The following is a 27,781-nucleotide window of genomic DNA, read 5'->3' on the forward strand; positions in this document are numbered from 1 at the left end:
TTCTATATTATCTGATCCATCCCCAATTTTTATCAAGACAAGAAACATATTTCAATTTATTTTTTGGATCTTCAGCGTTGCCCCTCTCTACATTTTTGATCAATCTATATTTTTTTGTTGTGCCTATTCCTTGTTTCTACTTTTTCTGTTTAGAATTGGTAAAAGCTAAGAACTGCTTCAAAGAACTTGTAAAATGGATAATAGGAAAATATGAATAAATACAATATTCAAATGAAGTAACTTGAAATGTATTATACTAAAAATCACAAAGTGCAAAGGAAGTATTGATAACAAATTACTTAGATCAGTCTTTCTATCAATTCATATTGACTGTTTCTCATTCATCACAGCATTGTTATTACTACCAAAATCTTCACATTTTTTTCTATAAATGGAAGAATGTTGTTATAAATAATATGTATATCGCTGTCGTAGTATTTCTTTCTTCATACAGCTATCCTTTTTTTGTGAAAGGTGGGATATTTCGAGTATTGGTCATTGTGTACTCGCAATGAATTAGGCACAAGTTAACTTGCCAAATATACAGCGCACTAGATGAAACAACTCCTCTCATTTTCTCTGCATCTTCGTCGATCTTTCCAAAGCCAAAGATAAGCGGTTCATTTGAAAAATCTACCTTTTCGATCGAAAACAAGAAGTGAAAATAGATGGGGTTATCAGCGAAACCCGATTGATTATTTATGGTGTACCACGAGGGGCATTTTTGGTTCCCTTATATTTCCCCATTAACTCAATGTTAATTCAGTTTTTTACAGTAAATCGTTTTCAATTATACATCCATGTATTATCAAATACCGTGTAATACCATGTATTATAAATTCCTTCGGTGTCTACGACATCATTAACAATCTCGTATTCTTGGTAGGTTATATTAATAACTCCCCAGATAACTCAGCTTGATAAATTCCTCATTTTCACTAGAAAATGATTCATTCATCGGAAAGTGACATCAAAATTTTTTCATTTTGAAGAAAAACCGAAATTTCAAAAATGACTGTGTCAAAACCATTGAGACCCCTCTCTTTCAAACCACGTTCCAAAATGATTATGATATTTGCCAAACAAAAACAAATATGCATGAATAACTATACGATATATCTATTCAATTAGAAATACCAAATCGTGATTTGAAATGCTTCTTGATTTCGGAACTAACCATCAAATCGACCATCCACCATCAAATCGACCAAATAATACAATATGAATATCTTTCACGGTGTTGTCAAGTTCATTTCGAATGTGACGTTACGATAATCGTTTTTACTCGATTTTGAAAAACCAATGATCATAAAAATGTAAAAGATATAAAACGGTGGGATCAGTATCTTCGAAACTACAACGTTCAATCCTGAATATCATTGTCAATTCAAGAGCCAACTCATGTTTCGTGAAGTGATATTATTCCCGAGGTTATTCATGATATTTATTCATCTTTATATTCCGGTTCTATAGATATTCACCATTTGAATTCAAATCCACGAAATATTTTAGTGGCCTTCATTCGCGAATAAATACCAAATTCAAATTCGAAAAACTTGACTTCAAAACCACACATATATTAAGGACAGATTTACGTTTCGATAATCCATTCGTATTCCAAAAGTCTGATGATTCATCATAAAAGGAGAAGAACATCTATTCAATGATTAAAGAAATTCAATATGCTAGTCGGAAGCGATTACAACTAAACAAAATTGTATGCCAATATTATTATTAGTGTGGTTCTAGTCGTTCAAAGATCAGCAAGGTTATAGCTTCAATTCTGACTGACGTTAACTGTCGATATTTACTAAAATAAATGTATATTAACGATTAATAACGAGCATTATATACAGGGTGTCAATTTGAAAACTTCCCACCCTTAATATCTCCCTTCCAGTAAATAATATGAGGAATCAAAGAAACAGGTCAATTTTATAGGAGGAACACTTTCAAGAAATATTTGTAGCCCTCATGGTCCAACCCCCAAAGAGGGATAAATGTTACCCTCAGAATCTTGAATGGAAAGGGATTTCATCATTTTGATTGGCGTCCAATTCTGCTTCCAATGATACCCTGAGGTTTTATTTTTTGATGAGCAGTTTCCGACAAATAGCGTTCTAAACTTACGCATGTAATTAGAATTTGCCAGTTTTGAGATGCATTATTGTATTGACTCCTTTTAATGAAATTGGTTAGAAGAGTAGGTGGCACCGTTAAAACCTTTGAATGACAGGAATAAATATATACGCGTGGGATTTTTTATTTGTTGGTTATTGTTCTTTCACAAAATAAAATTCAATTTGCGAAAAAGACATTTCAATCATAAAATATACTTACGATTACTTTATGAACTGTTCGAAATATCATCCATTCTGCTCTTAACGGCAGTAAAGCCTGTTTTAGAACTCTCCTCTAACATAACGGGAAACTTTACTAAAAATTGACTAGCATGCTGCTGTAATTCGTCTTTTAAGTTCTTCGAAATCAGAGGGTTGTGTTTTATAAACAACGGATTCAAGATACCCCAAAAAAAATGTAAGGGTGGTAAATCCGGTGATCTTGAAGGCCATTCAACTGCTCCCCTGTGCCAATTCAACTATCCGGAAATATCTCATTTAACCACTGTCGGACGGGAAGAAAATAAGTGGAGCACCGTCCTGCTGAAAATGTAACAGATCCTTCTGCAGAAGTTCATCCATTTGAGTTTCTATCGCGTCAGTTATAAGAAGATAGATGTTCTCTGCAAGCATTTCGAAGTACAGATTGCCAGTCGAATTTGGTTCCAGGAATAATGAATGAATAATGGCATTTTCAAGTAAACCAGCTCAAACATTAACTTTTTGTGGGTGTTATGTATGCCTTTCCAGAAAAATATGTGGGTTTTCGTCACTCCGGCAGCGACAATTTTGCCTTTTAACATTACCATTCAGAAAAAATGAATACTCATCGCTGAATCAGATGTTTAACTGAAGATTAGAGATGTTATTAACTCGATGAGACATGATTTCACAAAATTATATTCTTCTATCATAATCATCATCGTGGAGCTCTTGAAGAATCTGCATTTATTGAGGATGAAATTTATGGATTTTAAATGCTTTTTTTACAGTCTCGCGAGACATTTCCATCTGTTCTGATACTGATCGTAAAGAGCTCGTGGGCTCTGCAGCAAATGTTGGCAAAACTTCAATTTGAGGTGCTTCATTCAGTACTCTGGGGTTATTTCTGTTTTATTTGTCACTGAACCTCATTCACCAAATCAAACACATACCGGTGACTAACATTACAATTTGGAGGTCTTTCGTTAAAAAGACATGCCGCCCTTTGTGCGCCCTTTCCAACTTCTCCATAAATTACAATCATTTTAATTCTGTTTTTTGTCTGAAAACAGAAACTTTTTACTGCAGAAGTAGCAAAAAAGGATGGCTATCTACACACTTTTTGCGATGAGAATTAAATATTCAATACAACTTCACCACCATCTACGTTTAACCACTAGACTATTTCTTGATATGAATCAATTTGAATACATGACTAATGTTACCCCTAATAAAGGGTTGGAACGGTACCACCCAATATTCTTACCAGTTCTGGTCAAACCATGCATCTCAGTATAGGCGTACTAATAATCGCATGTTAGTTCAGAACGTTATTTATCGGGAAATGCTCATCAAAAAATAATAAATCAGGGTACCATTGAAAGCAGAATTGAACGCCAAATAAAATTATGTGCCACTTGACACTCCTTCCCTTTAAGATTCTAAGGGTAACATCTTCCCTTACTAGGGGTCTGAACCACGAGGGCTACAAATAGTCCCTAAAAGTGCCCCCCTTGATAAAAAAATTGATCTGGTTTTTCAATTTCTTCAATTGTTTACTGAAAGGAAGATATTAAGGGTGAGACGTTTTCAAATTGATAGTCTGTATACGTTTCAAGTCTGAACATATAAATTACTAGGTGGCGAATAGTGATGAGAGAGCTTTGGTCAAATGTCAAGGAATTTTAGTGACCTGATTCTTTGTTATTTGGAAATGAAATAACTTGCTTTAGAGTTTCCGATTTATCTCGGTACGGAGTATGTAGTTTTATGTAGTTCTATGTTATATGTATGTAATCCTCATGAATAGCAAATGTTAATTGTTCAAATAACACAAAACCGCAACAAGTATGAATATGCCTGAGGAAGCTATTGTTTAGCAAACCGCGTGTTGCCGTTTTGTAAAATGTTCAGTTCATCTCACAATGAAGTATTACTAGAATACGTTGTGAAGTTGGCCAATTACATCACATAAATTGGATTTATTTTTTGTTTAGTTCATTAACTCCTATGAGAAAGATAGCTTATTAGTTAGATGTTCATAAAATGGACGGAACTTCTTTTGTGAGACTTTCTATGGGAATTAAATTGATGTGAATTTTTTGAAAACAAAACAGGAATATTACAAGAAAAGCAGTTATGATTCAAAAGAAAAAATAAATAAATAAACTTCTACCTCAGTAGAAAAAATAAATAAATAAACTTCTACCTCAGTACTTTTGGAAACCGGTTTCAGTGACTAGGATAGGTTAGGTCCAAAGTGATTGGGTCTATTCGACTCTCCACCGCAACCACCAAGGTTTTATTGTGGCTCAAACCTATTCACACTCGACCAAATAAACCCATCTTCTCAACGATGCCAATTAGTTTGTATGGTGAGTGGTCTTTCAGGTCAAATGGTAAGATTACGGCTCTGCCGAACTCCAAAAACCTGATTCAGTCCCTAGTGGGGCAGGCACAAAGTATGTGCCCTGCTCTTTCATCATTTCCCAAACAGAGGCGACACACACTGTCTTCCGACAGTCCGAGTCTCTGCCTTTGCTGATTCAAATAACAGTGAGTTGTAAGGAGGCCTGTTAGACATCGTAGTTCGTCCCTACTGTAGTCCGATAACTTTTTGGTATCAAGCTTCGAAGGGTGAATAAACGCCTTGCAGTGAGCCAATCCTGGAAAATTCTGCCAGAAGTTTATAAATCTTCTTGCCATCCAGGTGTTCAATCGACAAAGCCTGAAGCGATGCCAATGGCAGGTTCTGGTCCGATGAGCTGTTTGCAGCACCTTTCTTGCAAGGGAGTCAGCAGCCTCATTGCCTTCCAGGCCAGTATGGCCAGGAATCCAGACCAGAGACAATCTGTTGAGTCTTCCTATCGAGGAGAGTCGTTTTTGGTGATTTGCTACCAATTCAGACGTTGCTCGGTAGGAACCAAAAACTTTCAACGCCGCTTGACTGTCCGAGAATATTTTTATTGACTTGTGTATGAAGTTGGATAGCGTAAATTTCCGCTTGAAATACAGTCGCATAGGTTTCTAGGCAGGTTGATATCTCTGTCCTGGGTCTGCGACTGAAAACACCTGCACCGGAACCGGAAGGTGTTTTTGATCCATCTGTGAACCAACAACTATATGCTCTCAATATTTCCTTCTCCCGGAGGATCCAGTCCTCTCTATTCGGGAACAGTACTTTATATGGCAGTTCGTTCCAAATGGAATGACCTCACCATTGAGCGAAAGTGGCATTAGATCGTCTAATTTTCTCCTCCTGATGAAGGGGATTATCACAGTTTTGCTGTGGTTGACAGACATCTGCTCCCTCAGGCACCAACTGTGAACAACGTCCATCGTGCTTTGGAGGATATTACAAGCTACCCTTTTCGACGTGGACCTTGCCAAGATGACAGATCTACTTCTCTTCTAACGAGGGCATCAAACAGACTATCCATCAGGAGCGACCATAGAAGGGGAGATAGTACCCCACCTTGAGGGCAGCCTCTGTTGACCCTGAACCTAATGGCCTCACCTCGAAGAGTCGTAGTTGCAGTTCTGTATACCAGCATGACATAGATCCAGCCAGTTATTGTCCTAGCCAGAGATGATACTATAGATTTAGGTAGTGCATTGTCAAATGCTCCTTCAATATCGAGAAATACAGTAATAGTAGTGACTAAGTACCTATTTATTTCCGTTAGTAAGAAGGGGTTAAGGTATATCAATGTTTCCAAAATTACCTGTATATTCCTTTAGATTTTTATTTTTAAGTTTAAATCTGCCATGTTGTCATTCCGATGAACGTCCTGAAACTAGCATTTGTGTTTTATCTGTGACAGAATAATTCATAATTAATACGTTAAATATGAAAATAAAAGAAGCACATTCGTACAAAAATTCTCAGAATATTGAATAATATATTTATATTATTTTTTGATTCCATGTTTAGACCACTCTTCATTTTACAAAGCTGTTCTTTTATGATATCATTCTTTTCTTAAAAAATCTGCTGAAATCCATTTTCCGTTAACGAGCCCTCGCCTGTCTTACTTTTCAACCTGCGATTTCTAAATGCTGCATTTATGCAGCATTTAGAAATCGCAGTGTAACGCTTCAAATACTGCGATGCGAAATTTTCAATTTTATCATTATTCCAAGTACAAGACGTATCTCTACTGTCTGTATATTCCACTTCCACCACTATAGACCATGAAATTTTTAATATTCTCGTTACTAGTTTAAATAAGTTTATAATGAACAGACACGGACATGTTAGTTGAACATCCACTTCGATAATAATCATTTCAAAAGTTGTAGACAAAATTAAAGAACTCAAGTTAATGAATACAATATTTTGAAACAAAGATTTGGAATATTGATGGAAAAAAATGGTATTTCAGTAATCAACTAAATTTCCTGGTCACTATTAACTCTGCATTACTTCGGGACTTCAAAAAGGATCTAAATGACATCCATACGAGTATATCGTTTAGCAACATATATTCTAGTTCATCAATTTCAAAAATTCCTTTAAATTCTCGATGAAAGTTTTGACCGAAAGACAATTTTTTATAAACGTAATATTAAAATATAGTATGAATACAGTAATATTGAGTGTTTATAGACGGAATACGTAGTAATTATTCATTAGGAAAAATAAGTACCTGTTTCGAGCCGAAATAACGAATGGAATTTGATGGTCGATATACCGGGTGACAATGAAATCATTGTACATGGCGCCATTGAAATAAGAATATTTATCTGTCAACCCGGAAATGAACACAAGTTAAGTATTTCAAATGGAATTCTGTAAATTTGATTAGAATATTTGATAGAGTTAAAAATTTTCTTTCCAACGTAGAATTACAAGGAATAATTTCCTTTCAAAATGAAGCTGAAGGTGCCATTTTATACTAACTCAGTACGTCGAAACTGTGACGTCGTTCATGGAAATATTGTCAAACAACCTAATATTGTGAGAAACAAAAGACGGTATTCAAATGAAAATTCCACACTTGTAATTTTGAACCAATCAGAATACGTTATTTTGACAAATTACCATGGCAAAGAATGTATTTTAGTGGAAATGTTTTTCTCGTGGGATACCCAACAGCGAATTATACTGGTAATTTTTTGACATTTACAATAGCATACCATTTTTTACAGATTAGTTTTTATTTGTTCACATAATACCTATTTAGTTTTGATACATTTTAATTACAAAGCTAATATGTTTTCTATATTCTTCGGACACCTCCTCTCTTCGCAAAACGCAAAAAAAAACAATTTCATACCACTTGTGGCTACTCAAAACTTATGTAAAATTGAAGAAAATACCATTTTCTATCTTGAAATGGTATTCTCATGCAACTACAACGAGTAGTTACCATGGCAACTCAACAATCAAGTCGACCAACATTTTATGTCTCGCTGGTGACTTGATGAAGAAAATAATTTGCATTGTTGAGAGTGGAAAAAGTAATTTTGAAAATATTTGATTTTCCACCACAATTCGGTTTGGAATTTTCTTTGGAACAATTACATTTATGTGTATCTCTTTGAATTCATGTTTGATTTCAGAAAGCGGGCTATAACAATGGGCCACCCTATAATTCAGATTGATAAATGAGAACCTACTCAAAAACATTTGTGGTGATTTACAAATTATATTGTTATGTAACATATCTATGAATTGAGAGCAGTACTTTTTTTGAAAACGATGATTTCGACGAAAAATTAACATCCGGAATTTTTTGCGAATAATTCCATGGTGAATAAAAAAGTTGACATAATTTATGCTGCCATAGCTATGGTAGTTTTTCAGATTATCTATTTTCATTGCATATAGCGACTATGCATTTTTGAGATACTCTTTTGTGAAGGATAAACAAAAAAAATATATCGAAACAGTGTAGTTCGTTTTATCCTGCAATTGATAGTTCGAGAGAGTAATTGAAAAAACCCTGTTCAAACTTTGACAATGAATTAAAAAAGGACCACTCAAATTTGGGTAGTTTCCAAAGGTTTGAGAAAGGACTCACCCGACTTTAATTTTATCAGCAGATAGCCTCTATTCCAATAATTGCGAAATAAAGATGATTCAACCAATTTTATTGCTTTGATTACTAAATATATTTTAAGAGAATGCTGAGGAAGTTCAAGATAAAGATAATGTTTATACAACGATGAATTAAGTATTTATATTGCTACCGCGGAAATAATGTTATATTGTTTATGAAATTCTTTTAGTACAAACAGATATCTATAGACTTTGTATCTTCCTGCGATATGAATCCATGCAATGTATACATATAAAAAACACTCGTAAAGAAGACAGAGAAACGTGATCGATCAAACAGATTCATTCACTTGTAGACAAGCATTTTTTTTTTTTTCATTTTTTGTCTAAGTGCCGTCTGCATCCTTATCATTATCTAATTTGCAGTAAGAACCATTTTATCAACAGAAGGATGTTTAGTAATCAGTGAAAGTTTGTGTGAAGTCTTCATATCGACCGCGACCTACTAAGATAAAAGTGCGATATGTTGGTAACGTAAGTAATTTTTTACAATTTTCCTTTAACTATTTTATATTATTTTTTCAGCAATTTCAATAGATACTTTCGAAAATTCCTTTCGGAAGAGGTGACAACTCATCAGAAAATGTACATATATTACCAAATTTCGGGAAATTTAGTACAGCTTTCCTGTCATTTGACTTTTTTTTTCCAAAATTCCAAATAGTTGTGAGATAAATTAGAGTGGTATTACATATTTTGAAATAATTCTAATAGTATCATGGAGATAGTATGAAATTTACTTCTAATGGAGTTTCTTGCTCTGATATTGTTATCTGTCCCATTTTTATAATATTCATATGTTCGTTCAGTCACATACTTATAAGGATCATTGATTCTTTCCAATATAACTTTTGTCTGATGAACCAAGTTTAGTATATAGGTGGAGTTATATCATAATTTTCCATTGCCATTTGTGACTCTGGAAGTCACAAATGTCAACAATACTGAATCATGCCTGAAAAATAATGATCGACATTGAACAATAAGTGATGATTATATAGGCCTTTGTTGAAGTTTCCAATATCGAGAGGAAATGAAAATATTTATTACTTATCAAAGTCTTAAAAGGCAGATGATTGTACCGATTGAGTTCCCTGGTTAAGAGAGAGGAACTATTTTGCCGGCTTCATCCAATTATTTGTTTGATGTCAAATTGGATAGCAATACGTCTTGGCACATTTGGATTTCTGGAAAAACAAAAGCAGCTTCTCAGAAACTTGAAACGACTTTCCAAATTTGAAACTTGAACACGTCTCTATAAATTTCAATGGTTTGTGAAGCTCGAGTTAGATATTTGCTCTCAGCTATCTGACCGATTGGAGACAGAAACAACTCTGACAGAGCATGATATCAAAGGAAGGGACTGATTTACTACCTGATTTACGAGAGTTAGAGATTAACCAAAATATCCTTCGAAAAGAAATTTCTTACGATGAATAACCTTGAAACGATAACTTAGTTATATGTATTAATATAGATACTAGACGACAAGAACAAATTAAAATTCAATTTCAAATAAAAGAATTGACTCAAGAACGTCTCACACTCATTCCCAGTGGACATCAAAACTGTAATGTATCTACAAAAACAGTTTTGCCATTATTCTTGACACATTATTGAATCATTTTCACTTGTTATATTGTGTCATGGTAAAACACGTAATCATAATATAACCTGCAATCAATGAATATTCTCGGAAGAATAATTGACACCATTATACCACTTTCTGTAATTCTGATTTTGTTGCCATAAATATAAACTGGTCAAAACTGATTGGGAATATTATGTATAATCATATTCCACGGGTGTGGAAAGCAATCGAGTTGAAGGGTTGAAATGAGAGTATCTAATAATTTATTTATTAATGAAGAACAGAGAATTGAAACTTTCTGTTTTTTACCACTTTTATTTGTAAGTAACGTTAACGCAGATTCGTCCTATAAGGTCTTTTTCAAACTTACACTTTAAACCAACAATGGTTGATTACATTAGCCCGTGTATAGTACCCCTGTAGGTAATAATTGAGGTACTAGCCTTGATTGAGTACCCGAATATTGTTTACTAGTTACAATGCGGATATGCTAACTAGTAAACAAAATTCAGATACTCATTCAAGGCAAGTACCTCTATTATTACCTACAGGGGTGCTGTATAAGGGCTAATCTAATCAACCATTGTTAGTTTAATGTAAGGACGAAACTGCAGTAACGTTAGTTACAAATGAAAGTGGTAAAAAACATAGAAAATTTAAATTCTCTTTTCTTCATTATGATCTCCTACCACGTAGTAATGGCTTCATCCATCAATTTAATGTACATGTATTCTTTGAAACATTGAACACGAAGAAAAATAATCAGTGTTGTGTTCATTCTCCAACTATAGTTAATTTGAGAAGGTGTTACATTAGATTTCATTGGTATCAGATGTGTCTCGGAGTGACACATCTGACAACTACTGAATGAAATTCAGTCCTATTACCAGATCCAAAGAGTTGTTTCAGGTGAAGTTCGAAGATATGATAAATTTTTGGTATCTGTTCATTGGTGCTTAGGTTTATAACAACATGGATACAAAAACAAATGTAGAACATTTCAAAAATGGGCTATGATTCGATCGGTATAAGAAAATTACTCAAAGCATCATAGACAATTTCTCAAAAAAATGATATTTTGATAGTTCCAAAAGAATATATATCAAATTCACTTAGTACGAGTAGTATATACATTATATAATGTTTAAAGCAGCTGACCGACTTACTCAGAGGAAAAATTTTAGAACTCTTCTTCCTGAGTCTAACATTGTGAAGCAGCACTGGCAAACAAAAGATGATCAAACTTTGACATCTGTCACAGTCGAAAGACCAATTTCCGGAATATTTTCTACCGAATCAAAAATGGGAGTGAACAATGAGTTTCTATTGTTATTTCATAACAGTATTAGTGAAAATAATCCGTTACTTGAAGAATAACAGTGAGATAGAGGATTGGTCTGCATTGAAATCCTCTCTTCACGGAGTGATTAACCATGGTGGTATCTCCAACGAATATGGATAGATGGTGTTGTGGCTGCAGTTGTAAAGGAAGTCAGTTATCCTCATTCAAAAGAGTTTTCTTGCGATTTTCTATAAAAGAATATCGCAATAGATATAATATGTGACAACGAATATTTGAATATTCGTAGCTTGGGTTCCTAATGGTAATAATCAATATTTTTCTTAATTCAGACATTCGAATTATAAAACTAGCTGTCGCAAACTCTGTGATCCTCCGGATTATACAGTGCATTTCTTTAATGATCCTCCCTTTTATTTTTTCAACAGGTCAACTCAAAAAACTGAAATTTGGGATAATGAAATTAATGCATGAATACTTTATTTTGAAGTGAAATTGACAGATGAAACTCTCAAGATGGCGACTGGGCGGGAAAGGGGGGGTCTTGTGACACATCTTTTTGAAGCTCCTGACAAATGCTTCACAACTCTTGAATATAATGTCAATATCTTCAACTACTACAATATGACGGAACTTTCAATAATTGCCTGAATACATTAACATATGAGGTAATAAGCTTGTGGTCAATTCAGAAGATGCTCGAAATGGTTTCCTTGAACTGCTTGGCATATGAACAACCTATCCGATATTTCACGGCGAACATTTTCGAACACAGTAACGTCAATATCTCTACAAATATTCATTATTCTCTGGCGTATATCCAATATTGAGGCAGGTTCAGTTTCGTATACTTTTTGATTCAAATAGCCCCATAAAAATGTCCAAAGGTGTCAAATCTGGCGAGCAGGCTGACCATTCTGTAGGACCTCGACGGCCAATCCAACGACCGGAAATAGTAGTATCCAAATAGTTTCTTACTTGTCTGGAGTAATGTGGTGGTGCTTCATCTTGTTCGAATATAATATCCATATCAAATTCATTAGGATTCGCTTCGACGATTTCAGTGATGAGAGAAATACAGTAACCCTGTTAAATTTTGATCAATAAATGAAGGTCCTACGATATGATTTCCCGATATTCCTGCCCAAACGTTAATTTTTTCTGGATATTGGGTATGTGTGTCCAATAACGGCAATTTTGTCTCTGAACATTGCCGTTTAAAAAAAAAGTACATTCGTCACTAAAACAAATATTGTGGAGATGGGTAGAATGCCTTGCAATGGTTTCCGTCATGATTTCGCAGATTTCTGTTCTTCGATCAGAGTCATTTTCAGTTAATTGGTGTATCATTTTAATTTTGTATGAATGATACATATTTCTCTTCAAAAGTCTCCACACAGTAGAAGGAGACACCTCACAAACATTCGCGATGGAATAAGTAGACTGTTCAGGATTTACTACCAGTTCACCAATTATTTACACTTGCTGTTCTTCCGGAATGGACGGATGACCTGGGGGCTTTTTGTTTTGTACACTACCGGTAGTTGTGAATTTGGATACAAGTTCCCTCAAATATTTTCTACAGATAGGACGATTCGGAAAACGTTCATTGAAAATTTTTCGGTCTCGTGAAAGTTACGCGTCGCACTGTAAATAAAAATCGCTTCAATGTTTTTTTCCAATGGACGAGAATTGACCATTTTAGAGATTGTTGACGTGGTACCTTTCTACTAGTAAAACCGAAAACTAAATGAGAATATTCTAACTGAACAATGATGGTCATTGTCGTAGTGACATTTTTTGTCGGTTTTATAAACAAAAAATAACTCAACAAACCTTATCGGGTTGTTGGATATTAGTGTGTTCGTCTTCAGGAAATTATTGAATGTTCAGCCATTTTGTAGTAGGTTGAGCTATTGACTTCATTTTCTAAGGTTGTGAAGTATTCGTCAGGAGCTTCAAAATGATGTGTCAGAAGACCCCCCTTTCCATTTATTTTTTTTTCACTTCAAAATGAAGTATTCATGCATTAATTTCATTATCCGAAATTTCAATTTTTTGAGTTGACCTGTTAAAAAAATAAAAGAGGGGGATGTTTAGGAAATGCACTGAGTAACGGAACTTTGGAGTACCAAAATGTTTGTTCAGATTTGCAGAGAATGAAGTATCCTCAACTCTTTTTGATCAGTTTAGCAGGTTCGTTTAGAATCGCTGATCATTCATCACATATAAATTAACATCCTTACAAAAGGCGTGGAGAAAGATGCGATCATGACGTCAATGCTTCATTTACATACTATCACCGTCTACATCTATAGCTTGAGGCACTCCTCCCAATTGTGAATTTTGAATGAGATGGTCATGGCTTTTTAGATAATGTATACAAGGTAACTAAAATGGTATACAAGGTGGTCAATATGGTGTTGAAACATATCAAATTGAAACCTTCTACTCACTGACACGTAGAAGTATCGAGTTGAATATAATAAATTCTTCTATTCTTGAATTGATGGAATTGATTGACAATCGAAATTGTCTGTATCTGGTGTGAGTGAAGAATACATTCCTAAATATCGGTATTTTAACAAACTTATTAACCGTCAATGATTCAAAATTATCCAAACGAGGTGTGTTGACGTAAAACCCGTGAAACTTTCTTAGATGTCAACAGTCTCAAAGGAGGTGATAGCTTCCTGTCTAAAAAATACCTAAAAATAATTGAGTGGGTGCTGCCAAGAGTTAGTAGCAATTCACGGTAATTTGTATCGAGTTTTAGGGAGGTGAATTTAATAACATCCACAAATTACACCGAGAAAAAAAATATTGAGTTATTATTTTTTCATTTGACGACATTGAAAACACATAACATTTTTCGATATGATACGCTTATTGATTGCGTCAGTGGAAAGAATAACCCTCTCAGCTTTTAAGCTGTTTGAAGGGGTGAAAATAGGGTGGAAATATTTAAAGTATTCGTAACATGAAGAATCAACTCTGTAGACCTCTCAAACAATTTATTTATGATAACAGATTCGATAAAAAATATCACGTCAGAGTTTTCAAGCCCATCTGAGGGGGTGGAAATGGGGTGAAAACTTTAAAAAAATCTTATCGTGGAAAGTAGAATGTGTACACCTACAAGAATGGGATATGTTATTACTGATGACGGATTCGAGAAAAAAAGCTTCACGTGAGAGTTTCCAGGCCGCCTGAGGAGGTGGAAATGGGATGAGAACCTATAAATAACCGTATCATCGAAACTTGCATGTGTACATTCCACCCCCTAAAACGGCTTGGAAAACTATGATATGAAGTTTTTCTTGCCGAATCGGTCATCAAGAATAACATATCCCAATCTTGTAGGTGTACACAATCAATTTTCGGTGATACGATTTTCAAAAGTTTCCACCCCATTTCCGCACCCTCAGACGGCATGGAAAACTATGACGTGTTGTTTTCTTTCGTTGAGTTGGTCATCAGAAATAATATATCTCAATCTTGTAGGTGTACACATTATATTTTCGATGATACGATTTTCAAAAAGTATCCACCCTATTTCCACCTCCTCAAACGACTTCGAAAACTATGACGTGAAGACTTTTGTTTTATGGGGCATCAGGAGTAAAATATCTCAATGTATACATTGAATTTTCGATGATTCGATTTTTAAAAGTTTTCACCCCCTCAAACGGCCTGAAAACTATGACGTGAAATTTTTCCTATTGAATTGATTATCATTAATAACATATATCAATTTGTTAAAAAGCTATGAAAGCTATGACTGTTTTTTCCCACTCAGTCAGTCAATGGGCGTATCTTATTAGAAAATGGTAGGTGCACAAAATCGTTGAATGAAAAATAATTATTTTGTATTTTGATTGGCTTCTTTGGTTATAATCTCCAAACATTTCAACTGCAACTGCGGCAGTCATCTTCAGTGGCGTGGTCGAAGTACTCTTCTTAACGTGTTTGAGTTTCAGTCGATACGTGAAGAAAGTACTTCAACCACGCCAATGAAAATGACTGCCGCAGTTGAAGTTGAAACTTTTGGAGATTATAACTAAAGAAGGCCACGGCAAAACCCGGAAGCCAATCAAAACATTGACGCCAGCCGTGAAAGCTTACATTCCTATAATAATTGATTATTTTTTTCTCACTGAACTTCGTGGATGTGGATAACTGCAAACAAGCAAATAATGAGATCTTTGAACTGGTTGTTCTCCAGTAACTCGCTCGCTTCTAATTCAGATAAAACAGTATTTATTCAATTTTGTAATTATCAAAAATTCCTGATCCACTATACAGGGTGTAACTAAATAAGTGTAATAAAACATTTAGGGAGGTGATTCCTCTTCGAAAAAAAGATAGGATTTTTCATATGAAGAAATTTTATGGGAGCATTCCTTGTTAAGATACAACCCCTTGAAGGGGGTATATAAAATTTGTATAACAAATTTTTTACAAGCACTAAAAAAGTTAAAAAATTGAAATTAACCTGACGTTTTGTACTACCAAAAAGACACTAACCCTGAAATGTATTTGGTTTACCCCATGGTTGTGGAAAACGCAACCCCTAAAATGTATTTCCAATGTAACTTTTTGTCTTATTATTTGTTTACCATTCAAAAATTTATTTCCGATAGCCTGTTTCATTCTAAATAAAAAATGTCTCTTGGGTTTTTTGCTAAAATAAACCAGTTCGCAGCAAAAAATCATTTTACGAACAACTACAGAGATACATCGTCATAAATACGAAACTAATCTATCTAGTAGGTCGCTATTAACGATAGTGACAATTAAAATGGTATGACGCTGTCAGTTTGTGAATTTTCGAAATTGAATTAATACTAATTGTGTGCTGTTGTTCTGTTCTTAATTTGTTACTTTAATAATTCACTTGTTATTGAAATGGCATACACAAATGAGGAAATGGCTGATATGCATTACGTTTACGGTCTGTCGCAGGGGAATGGGTTAGAAGCTTCTAGAAGATATGCTGAAATGTATCCTCAACGGCAGCATCCTTCACATAGAATATTTGCTCAACTTCATCAACGATTACGAGAATATGGTTCATTCGACAAAAGAACACAGGATTGTGGTCGCCATCGAGAAGTACGAACACCACAGGTTGAGGAAGCAGTACTTAATTTGATTGAAAAACAACCTACCACTAGTACTGAAAAGATTGCTTTCCAGGTAGATGTTGATCATGTGACGGTATTTCGAATTTTGAAGGAACAACACTTATACCCTTACCATCTGCAACGAGAACAGGCACTGTTACCGTGAGACTTTCCGAACCGTCTTGAATTTTGCAATTGATAGAAGACGATAGAATTTACAGACGAATGTAGTTTTTCTCGGGACAAGATTATTAATTTTCATAATTACCACATATGGGCTGGTGAAAACCCTCACGCTATTGTCGAAACTAACCATCAAGAACAGTTTTCTCTTCACGTGTAGCTCGGAGTTATTGGGGATGATTTGATTGGGCTTCATTTTCTACCTCCTCGATTAAATGGTGAGGCATACGTTCAATTTTTAAGAGAAGTGCATCCAGTACTGCTGGAGGAAGTTCCTTTGGGCGTCAGAAGGGATATGTTTTTCATGCATGGTAGGGCTCCCGCCCTTTTTAGTCAAGTAGCACGTCAGCATTCAACTGAAACATATACAAATCAGTGGATAGGTCGGGGAGGTCCACAGAACTGGCCCGCTCGATCCCCGGATCTCGATCCTCTCGATTTCTCTGTTTGAGGCCATTTACAGCATTTGTTTTATCGTACTCCTGTTCGCGATGTAGAGGACTTAAGAATCCGCATAATCGATGAGTGCAGGGTAATCAGAGAGACTCCAGGAATATTTGAGCGAATACGTGGCTCAATGCGCCGACGTCCAGACGCATAGGTAATGTCTGAAGGTAGACATATTGAACATTTACTATGATTTCTACATGTTATGTGTTTTGTTATTGATAAATTAGTTTTGTTTATTACCCTTTAATCGTTTAATGCAGGTACTAACTACAAATTAACAATGAATCCAGTTCGCATTTATGACGATGTGTCTCTGTAGTTGTTCGTAAAATAATTTTTTGCTGCGAACTGGTTCATTTTGGGCAAAAAACCCAAGAAACATTTTTTGTTTAGAATGGAACAGGCTATCGGAAATTAATTTTCAAATGATGAACAAATAATAAGACAAAAAGTTACATTGGAAATAAATTTTAGGGGTTGCGTTTTTCACCCCTTACAACCATGGGGTAAACCAAATAAATTACTGGCTTTGTGTCTTTTTGGTAGTTCAAAACGTCAGGTTGATTTCAATATTGTAACTTTTTCAGTGCTTGTGAAAAAAATTGTTATACAAATTTTATGTACCCCCTTTAAGAAGCTGTATCTTAACAAGGGATGCTCCAATGAAATTTCTTTATATGAAAGATCCTATCTTTTTTTCGATGAGGAATCACCTCCTTGAATGTTTTACACTTATTCAGTTACACCCTGTATATTGATGCGGATAATCAGCTGCTTCCATTGTCAAAAAGTACTAAGTTTTTGAGTGTTGAGATTGACAAAAACCTGAATTTTAAAGCACATTGCGATGAATTTATACCAAAATTGCATTCTTCAGCATTCAAGCTGAATATTAGCTATATTCTCAGTCTAGATCAACTAAAAATCATATACTATGCCGAAGTGAAGTCCAGGTTGCGCTATGGTGTCCGTTTCAGGGGTTGGTCAACCAACGCAAGTGAAATTTTTGTGGCTCAATAAAACACCATCAGAAGTATCACCGGTATAAGTTATATTGAGTCCTGTAAACTTTTTTTCAAAAAATTAGAAATATTTACTTCACCCTGCTTGTACATAATGGAAATTTGTGTCTACGTTTTTCAAAATAAAAGTCGATTTTCTTCCGCTAGCTCAAGGGCGGATTGTTCTCAGAGGTCCCAATGTTGCAGTTCCTCGTTTGTGTAATGTTTTATCAACCGAAATAAAAGAAAACGGTTTAAAACAAAAATTGAATGTCTTTTTAGTTTGGAATTCGTGTTACAACGTTAATGATTATTTAACGTAAGTGTATGTGTGGTGTGTGCTTTAGTTTGAGTGTAGTAGTTGTTTTTCTAATACAATTACTTATAAAATTCTCAAAATAAAATAAAAAATAAAAATAAAATAAAAAATAAAATTGATTTGATTTGATTTGATTTGCTTTGAACACCCGTTACTGAATATATCACAGAGTAATGGTGGGACGGTAGCCGGTTGGGTTGACATCCGTGGTTTGTTCTGCTCATTCAGTCGACCACTAGCTGAATGGCCGGTTCGACCCCACAGGCCAGATGATCGATTTTCAATCCTTATCATCCAACCCGTACTAGAAATCGCAAGTTGTTATGCAAGACTTTGTTAACCTTCAGCTAACGCAAGTTTCGATTTCTGAAGGTTGTCGTTCATACGGGGCGACAGCTCGTGAGACAAGTAGGCTACTCTGGAACCGCCCTCGGGCATTTCTTCGGAATAGCAGACTATAGTGGTGGTTCAGGGATCTTCCTTCCTCATCATTATTGATTTAGTTCTTTTCTTTGTCAGGATGGTCTGAGAAAGTTTACTAACGGATTTCCATTGTTTGTCGTCATTTTTGAGTTTCGTCTCTGTTCTTCCCAACGTGTGCATTCAAAGACTATGTACATTTTTTTTCATGTCTATCATTCGGCAATACTTGCACTCTTCTGTGTTACTCACTTCAAACATAAACAGATATGCCTGAAAACACCCATGTCCCGGTAGGACTTGTGTGAGAAAGTCATTCACCTCTATCCATTTTCTGTTCATCCATGATTATATGTCACTTATCAGTTTTCTTGTCCAGTTGGCTTTTCCGTCATCTATCTCCCAAGATTGTTGCCATTTTTTAATAATTCATGACTTCGCTTACCCTTTTGGAACGTTGTTTTGTACCATTGTTCTCTCTTCCACTAGCAGGTTGATGCTGTTCTATATGCACATACTATTTTATTTTTTGGGAAAGAAAGTTTTTGGCGTTCTACCACTCCATCTTAATACAAAAATGTTATGTCTGCTTTTCTCAGGACATTTAGTAATATTCTTCTATATATCTTTTCCAGATTTTTGTGCCATAGAGCATGATCGTTTGGGCGACTGAGCCCCCAACGTTGGACTGTTAGTACTATTAGCTGAAATATAAAAAACAGTGAAAATCTCAAATGGCTCAGAACATCTTAAACTACTAAAAAGGATTCATTCAACTACTTAGGAGTCTCAAGTCCCCATTATGGCACCTATTTCATTCATGTTTGCTCTAAATGAAATAATTCTGAGTCAATTCCTGTTTTCTTGAAGAATTCAGATTGTCCCTTCATGAAAAGTTTCATGTGTTCTCAGATGTAGTTTACCAATACTTTGTTCCTCATAGACCCAATTCCTTGTCTGGTCCCATACCATCTCTTTCGGTACCCACATAGTTGATTCAGGCCACATATGTGAAGTTGATGATTCCATACTCAGCTTTTTTTACTGACTATGATGGCGCCTCGTATAGAATCATTTTATTCAGGTAGGTCTGCCAGTTTCTTCAGTTCTCACGGCTTTCCCAAACCAGTTTTGGAGTAATTTTTGAATTTATCAATGTTCCGAGTACAGTCGCGAATTTAGATTACAAATATTACATCATTGGGTATATGTGCTATCAGTTCCATTTATACATAAGTAACAACATTTTCATTATGAAATTTAACTACGCCCTTGATTACATGCATAGGATATTATTTTTCATAACCCATCATGTAAATTGTGAAAAATATCATACTCGTACGATATCTCTCCTGGTCCATTAGTTACAATTACCGTTGAAGTACCTATTGAATAGATGTGATTTAAATTCAACTAACATTGATACATATCGTACTCTGATGTACAAACAAACACATTCATATTGAATCAACTTGAAGCCAAAAAAGGTATGGCCTGTTCCACAACGATGGTTAACTAATTATCAAGCGACAATTATGCAAATATTGCTTCATATTATTATTAATGTAAGAGATGCAAGGTCTTTCGAATGTTTCCACTTCTAATTATAATTGCAAAAATTATTAACTTTTCGATTGATTTCCAGCAACAATGCAATTAACAATTGAGAGCGTGAAATAATCTATCGGTAAAAAATGATTATCATGTTTGTTTTCATTTTCAATTACATTGCATTAAAAGAAAATATTCCGTGTAGTGCACAAGAAAGACATGGTGATTTCTTAACCGGGTTCTTTCAATAAGAGGGCCCTTCTAAATTATAATATACGGCCCGTTTTTGAAGAGTATGCAGTATTAATTGGGTTATTATTATCTCGTAGATGGACAAATATCTTCTAAAGGCCGCTCTTAAAAAAGCAATCAATCATTAATAAAACCGATGTGGAATGGAAAACACATTCAAGAAGACCTCACTATTGATTTAATAGTATTTCATCTATATTTATAAAATGTTTTTATTTCACATGCCTGAAATGCATGTTTGGAGGCGGAGCAAAAATAATTCCGTTTGGAAGTGATGAAACATTCAAAGTTGCAGATGTGTCTAGTCTGAAATAGCGTTCCACAACATTTGCTACCCAGTGTTCTTAGCTAAAACAGCCACTAGAACAAGATAAATGAATTGGAAGTGGGAAGAGGAATAGGATTATTCCGAGAGCTGAAAATTTACTGAGATCTATGGATCAAGCTATGAAACTACAGTTGAGTTAATACACTATGATTCCGAATACAATCAGTTTCCTTAGAAATATCGAGCTCAATAATTTATGTGTACCAATGACCAGAACCATAGAATTCATCTAGTGCTTATTTCTTAAATGTGAGGAAATTCCAGAAATATACACATCTTACATCGTCTCTTTTCAATACGAATCGTGGCATCGTGTACTCGTTCACCACCATTCAGGGTTTTGAATTAAGAACCCGCAGTCAAGTGGTAGTGAATCCTATATAGTTATTAAAGAATAAAAATTTTGAGGAAACGTGGTCTTTGAGAATAGGGACTCAACCCATTTCCAAGGGCAATAGAAACATTTGAATTATTAAGAATGTTAGTGATCATTGTTGAAACTGCGAAACGGTCCAAAAATCACGTTGATTGATTTTATCCTTCTGGAAGGACACCATCCAATTAGTGGTTTATCCACAATACGTATACGTATTGCAAAGATGTTTATTTCTCAGAACCGTTAACATTAAAATTCTATTAATACATTCGTTGTTGATGATTAGTGGTAGTCTTAAAGTTGAAGTCCAATACTACTGAAATAAGATAAATATCCACAATTTAAAAAAATTATAGATGCCAAGAAACGCTAAAAACATGTGTGGCGTCGGCAGACCGTGAGTCAGTCGAATTGGTATGTTTTTCATACACTCATCTATAGATAAATAGGGTTAACCTTGCAAGTTTTTCCCGTTTAATCTTCCTCTTGAAGATGTTCACTTGGTGATCGAAACACGTGTCGAGGTGTTAAAAATAACGATTTGGTGTTGGAAAAAACTCCAGCAATATTCATTACGACACCAAAGGTTTCAAACAGCGCATCACAAGATCATAGAGATATTGAAATTTGGTGATATGTATGTCTATAATACTGTTTTATCAATCTTCCACGAAATGCTTACAAGAAATCACGTAAAAAAAACTCACAATGAATGTTGTGAAACTTAGGTTTGTCAAAAGTAAATCTGTTTTGGATCAATTTCAGTCTTTATAATAATTTTGTCATTCACCTCACTTTGATGCAATTAACGAAAGCATTAGACGTTGAAAATATTATTTTTCGATCACGCAATCATATCAGGAAGGAGTTTTCATTACCTATCATTTTGCAATTTAGTCATCAGATGTTGTCTTGAGTAAATTATTATACAATACTATAGGTAACGATAACAAATTGTGTCGGTTTGTTTGTACAAGGACCCCAATAATAGTCAAATAAATTGTCAAGTTCCTGTCCCATCAGAAGGTGCGTGATAATTTGCATGCTTTGAAAATTATAAAATAAAAAATGAAGAACATTTCAATAATAGTGTGTCCTCATCTGTAATTCCAAAAATATATAATTTTCAATGCTCAACAGATTTTTTTCATTATATTGACAGTAGACAGGCGATTGACTAGCTGATTATATCTGGTATCTTGATTATTAATTATTATATCTATACGAATAAATAATCATGGGATAAGTATTTTTAACTGTAGTGATATAAAATTGAATTTTCACGAGTAACATCAATACATATAGTAAAATTGTAACTGATCGCTGTCTGTATATGGAAGATATCTGAGAAAATAATTTTTGAAGATTATCAACGCAATTGATTCCAATGCTTTTTAGTATCTCTATCTGTCAGATTGATAGTGCGTTTGTACGCGCTAATCTGAAAAAGGCTTAACCGACTCGGATAAGGTTTGCACTAGACTAATTGCGAGTAAGCTCCACTTTTTTAGAGTCTTGATAGTGATTTAGTATTGGTATTATGATAAGCTTTGCTTAAGATTTAGTGTTTGATTCATTTCAATCGATTCATAAATAAAAAAGTTATGTCAAATTGAAGAATGACTTATATATTTGTTTAAAATAGTGAAAAAATGATAGGCTTAACCGATTTTGGTGAGGTTTTCACAAATGAATTGAGACAAGATTCACTTTTTCAGGATTATGATAGTGTTTTAGTGTCAGTGCTGTGATAAGCTTCACTTAAGATTCAAGGTTTGATTCATTTCAATCGATTAATAAATAAAAAAGTTATGTCGAATTGGAGAATGACGTTATATATTTATTTGAAATAGTATCAAAATACTACTCAGTTGATTTGTTTGGAACTTTCGAATATATGTAGAGTATATAAAACGATTACCTTATTGGCACACGCCAATTATTTGGTGTGTGTACCTAAATCTCAGAAATCATCAGGTATGTCGTCAAAAGCCATTTGGAGGTGGAGTTCCCAACTTGGAGTCAATTTAGATTCCTGGAGAACTCCAGCGTTGATGATGAAGAAGTGACAAGAGGAACAATCTATGAAAAAACCCACAAATACACAAACATAACATAGAAATTTGAGTAAAATATACTTTCAAGCCAAACATGATCAAAGGCTTAAAAAATCAAGCGAACCTTTTCGAAATTTCACTATAACGATGAAATAAGAAAAATTAACTGAAACGCTTCGAATATGAAATAGTTCTAAACACGAAACTGTGTTTTTCTATGACTTTGCAGTTTATTAAACATTAGCTACTGAATGAGAATTAAATAAATGTTTCTATCATTATTTACTAATCAATAAGTGGACTTCGGATTTTTATAAGAAATGTTGACGAGTACGTAATAATCTAAAGCGAAAGTCCTTGCTTTTTATACCATTATAATAAGAATAAAAATACTTCTCATTGCATTCACTGAATAGTAATAGGTTCGCCGTATCACAATGCAATTATCAAGTATCCATTAATGAGTAAACTGAGAACACCTGGTTTGAAAATAATTGAATCTGACTCCATTGTCCTCTTTCCAAGCAAGATATTTTTGAATCGAGCAGTAAAAATTTGATATGTATTGGAGATTATACAACTCACTTCATTTTGTCAATAATTACTGAAGCTAAGATAAGTATATTCAAACAATATCAACTTCGGAAATATTGTAATATTATACAGCGCGGGCGTGAAAAGTCCCCCTCCTCTTAATTTTTGAATGGGACAAGTTATTAAAGTTGGACAAAATTTACGTAAAAAGGTATCATTTTCAGTAAATTTTGATTAGGAGGATAATAGTGTCGCATCACTTATCGCAGAGAGGGTGTTATGAACTTTTTTTTTCAATTGGAAAGGGAGCTCCTGTGGTAGGCATTTCTGTGTCCATTTGATTTCATTCATTTACTTCCTTGACCAATTTAAACATTGTAAAAACAACAAGCTTCTCGGATTGAAAAAAATTCATGAAATAATCCTTTCCAAATCCACGGAATACCTGCTAGACCACAACTGCAAGGTTCTTATGGTAGTAGTAAGATTACTAACAGGCCAGTATCGGCTCATTGAACATATGAGCATTATGATCCTGGCGTAAAAAACTCTATGCGCGTTCTCCTAGGAGGGAGAAGAATCCGCACTGCAAGGCTAAGGCATGGGTATGGCTATATGAAGGAGCCAATATCATGGCTCTACAGTCTCATCAAAGCTAGATAAAGAGATATGATAACCAAAAATCATTATAATAGATCTGCAAAGATTGTAGTCAAACAGGCCGCATGCCAGCTACCCTATCAATTTAATCTAACAACAACATATAGAGTTGTGTGAAGATTTCCCAATTCTATATTTGAATTTCTTGATATTCATCTCGCCCCTCAGTGATAGTAGTAGATGATTGAAGATTTTGAGTGGCAGTATATATGAGCTGCTCGGAGTTTTTGCCACTCTAACACTATATATGAAAAGGTCTTGCCTGGTTTACTCACCTTATGGCATCCCGTAAATCGGATATATGTTTGTGGACATATATTGCGGCTTGGTGACCTCATTGTTGGAAGTGACTGATTCGTTTGAGTTTCACCATAGAAAATACTCAGAACTAGCAGCATTTGTTACGAGACTATTTTTCTGTGATAATTTTAACCAAGGGTGAGGTTTCGAATGTATTGAACTGGGGCATGAGATCTACAAGATTATTTATTGAAATGATAAATAGAAGGGATCTCCTACAGCTGAGAAGTTCATATCTGACACATCTACTATTTCAGTTGAAACAATGTGTTGTCACCTTGAAAGGAACGATTCTGCCCATGTTAGAGATTTACCCCGAATGCCATATCGTTCTGATTTCGCTAAAATCGTAGAAGATACCTGCACGTAATACTTCATTATCGAGAGATTCGAAAATATGAATACATGGAAGTTTATTGCTCTATAAGTGGAGCATCCAGTTATAAAAACAGGTTTTTGTTGAAATATTATTATCTTTGACGTATGCTCTCTCGAATATTGAAAAGTACTTCAGATTGGTTTTTTTTCTGGAAATCGAATCAGCCGTTCCTGAATAATTATTGGTTTCATATTTGTTTTGAAAACCTGAAAATGAACGATAAATATCATAAATAAAACAAAATGTTTTCAAAACCCATTTCTGTTTATTCGAATGAATTTTTAAAATATTCACTTGTGATGCACTGTTTGGAAACTTTGGTGTAGTAATGAATATTACTGGAGTTTTTTCCCAAAACCAAACCGTTATTTTAACACTTTGACACGTGTCTTGATTACCAAGTGATCATTTTCAAGAAGAAGATCAAACTATACATACGTACAAAGTTATCCTTATTTATACCATAGGTACCTCTTATAGGTACCTGTGTCTTAAATTAAGTTCACAATATTGCCTTATCTACTACTCTCAAATTAATTGTACAATGTATCCTTGTGTAATAGTCAGGTGAATCTAATAATTAAAATATTATTTCAACAAGCTATATAATATACTATTAGGTATTGGTCATCATCGTTATTCATAATATTATTTTGTTTACTTATTTTACTTTCAAGAAACTAGGTATGAAGGTGGTTTTTAAAACAAGTCATACACTACAGAGCCTTTCAAGAAATACAAAAAACAAACTCGAGAATTCGGAAAAGTCTGTAATTCACGAAATTAAATGTAAGGACTGCGATGCAAAATATCATGGACAGACAAAAAATCTATTAAAATAAGATATAAGGAACACTTAGCACACTAAAAATATGGAAAACCTGAAAAATCAGCATTCGCCCATCATATTTTCAACAAAACCATTCCATAGACTTTACTTCATTAAGATTAGTTAGACAAGTTAACAACAACAGGCATCTAGATGCCTATGAGAGTGCAGAAATAAGTAAACATTATAATATTATGTTATATTATCAATAACGATGGTGGACCAATTCTTAATAGTATACTGTATAGCTTGTTAAAATAATATTTCAATCATTAGATTTACCTGACTATTACACAAGGACACATTGTAAAATTAAGATAAGGCAATATTGTGAAATTATTTTAAAATACTCATGATGCAGGTATCCAGAAGAGGTATCTATGGTATAAATAATGATAATATTATGAGTATGTTGAGTTTCATCTTCCTCTTGTAAGTGATCACTTGGTGATCGAAACACGTGTCGAGGTGTCAAAATAAAGGTTTGGTGTTGGGAAAAAACTCCAGTAATATTCATTATTCACTCCTCGACAAAAATGAAAACTGTTTACGAATTTATGAAATGTTCCTGAGATAATTTTGCTTCAAAACTCACTTTCAGTAAATATTCTTCGAGTTCTGAAATAAACTGCGGTTGTGTATCTTATACTTAATATATCACTTATCCCTTAGAGGCGTCATATTAGGTGATATAATGGACCCTTCAAAATTACCATGTCTGGCTATCCACCGGTTTGAATAATTGACAAACCCAAATGAGTTCTTCAGTTACGTTTCAATAATATGAGGTACTTCATTATCACGACAGTGACTAGATGACAATTATCCAAACCGATGGATAGTCGAACGTGGTCTCTTACAGCTTGCTTGAACACCTGATATGATGCTCTTAGATTTTTTGGTGAGAATCCGTGAAATCTAAAGTATACCTTACATAACAACGGTTTATTCTAGAGCCTATGGATATAATAACATTTCATAATTTTTGTCAGGTAGAGAATGGTGAAAATTTTAAACATTTATTGAAATGATATCAGAGCCCGAAGACTCAATTTACGAATATCAAAGATAGACGAGGCTTACCAAGGCGGTCCATTGCAAAGCGAAGCTTCGGCATTGACTGCCAAACGAGATTCGTTTTCCGAAGCTTTTCACCGAAGATCAAAGTCTCATCAGCGGTGCCAAATCTGAAGCCTTCTATAGATGGCGTAAGTGGAGATGTCATCACCTTCGGGTTTGTTCTTTAAGGGCAGTTGAGCGGTTCAGCCTAGCACCACCGATGAGATCTTGGAGGGCCAAAATAACACTGTCTGGTGTTAGATCAAGAGCTTCGTGCTCTGGTTTCATCTAGTGTCCTTGCAATGAAAGCTGATCTTGATATCTCGTCTCGTTCAATAGTTAAGAGCGGGGATTTTTTACGACCGCACTGTATATTAATTTTTTTCAAGAGAGTGCGTATACGTTTACACTTCGCCAGAAACTGAAATATGTAAATACTTTCCTGAGAAAACATATGACATATGAAGTATACAATAAAGTAATATAGGTCAAACTGGCAAAAGTCTTCTAAAAATCATATAAATAAATTGAACAAAACCAATATAAGTAAAGACGAAGATGTGAAATAAAGCTATTTGTTATATTAACGATATCCATCGTAATTTCATTTGTGAGGAAGAATAACTTTTTATCAATCTTATTTGATGTTTCCCTTGATCAATAGATATAATGTAAGTAGAG

General features: G+C 34.4%; 1 protein-coding gene across 4 annotated transcripts in view; it reads left to right on the forward strand.

Moving 5' to 3' along the window:
* Window positions 1-27,781, forward strand: part of snu (ABC-type transporter snustorr) — a 216,476-nt gene that overhangs the window by 93,423 nt on the left and 95,272 nt on the right. For 2 of the 4 annotated variants that reach the window (XM_074173312.1, XM_074173313.1), the window contains exon 2: window positions 8,752-8,859. The exons of the other annotated variants lie outside the window; for them this stretch is intronic. In XM_074173312.1, coding sequence (XP_074029413.1) covers window positions 8,849-8,859 — 11 coding nt within the window. In that variant the 5' untranslated portion in view covers window positions 8,752-8,848. The remainder of the gene's footprint in view (window positions 1-8,751; window positions 8,860-27,781) is intronic. 4 annotated transcript variants of the gene reach the window in all.

This window comes from Leptinotarsa decemlineata, unplaced genomic scaffold (genome assembly GCF_025532065.1).
Source record: "Leptinotarsa decemlineata unplaced genomic scaffold, Ldec_3_MD MMD2_tig00000218_RagTag_RagTag, whole genome shotgun sequence".
Classification (NCBI taxonomy): Eukaryota; Metazoa; Arthropoda; class Insecta; order Coleoptera; family Chrysomelidae; genus Leptinotarsa; species Leptinotarsa decemlineata.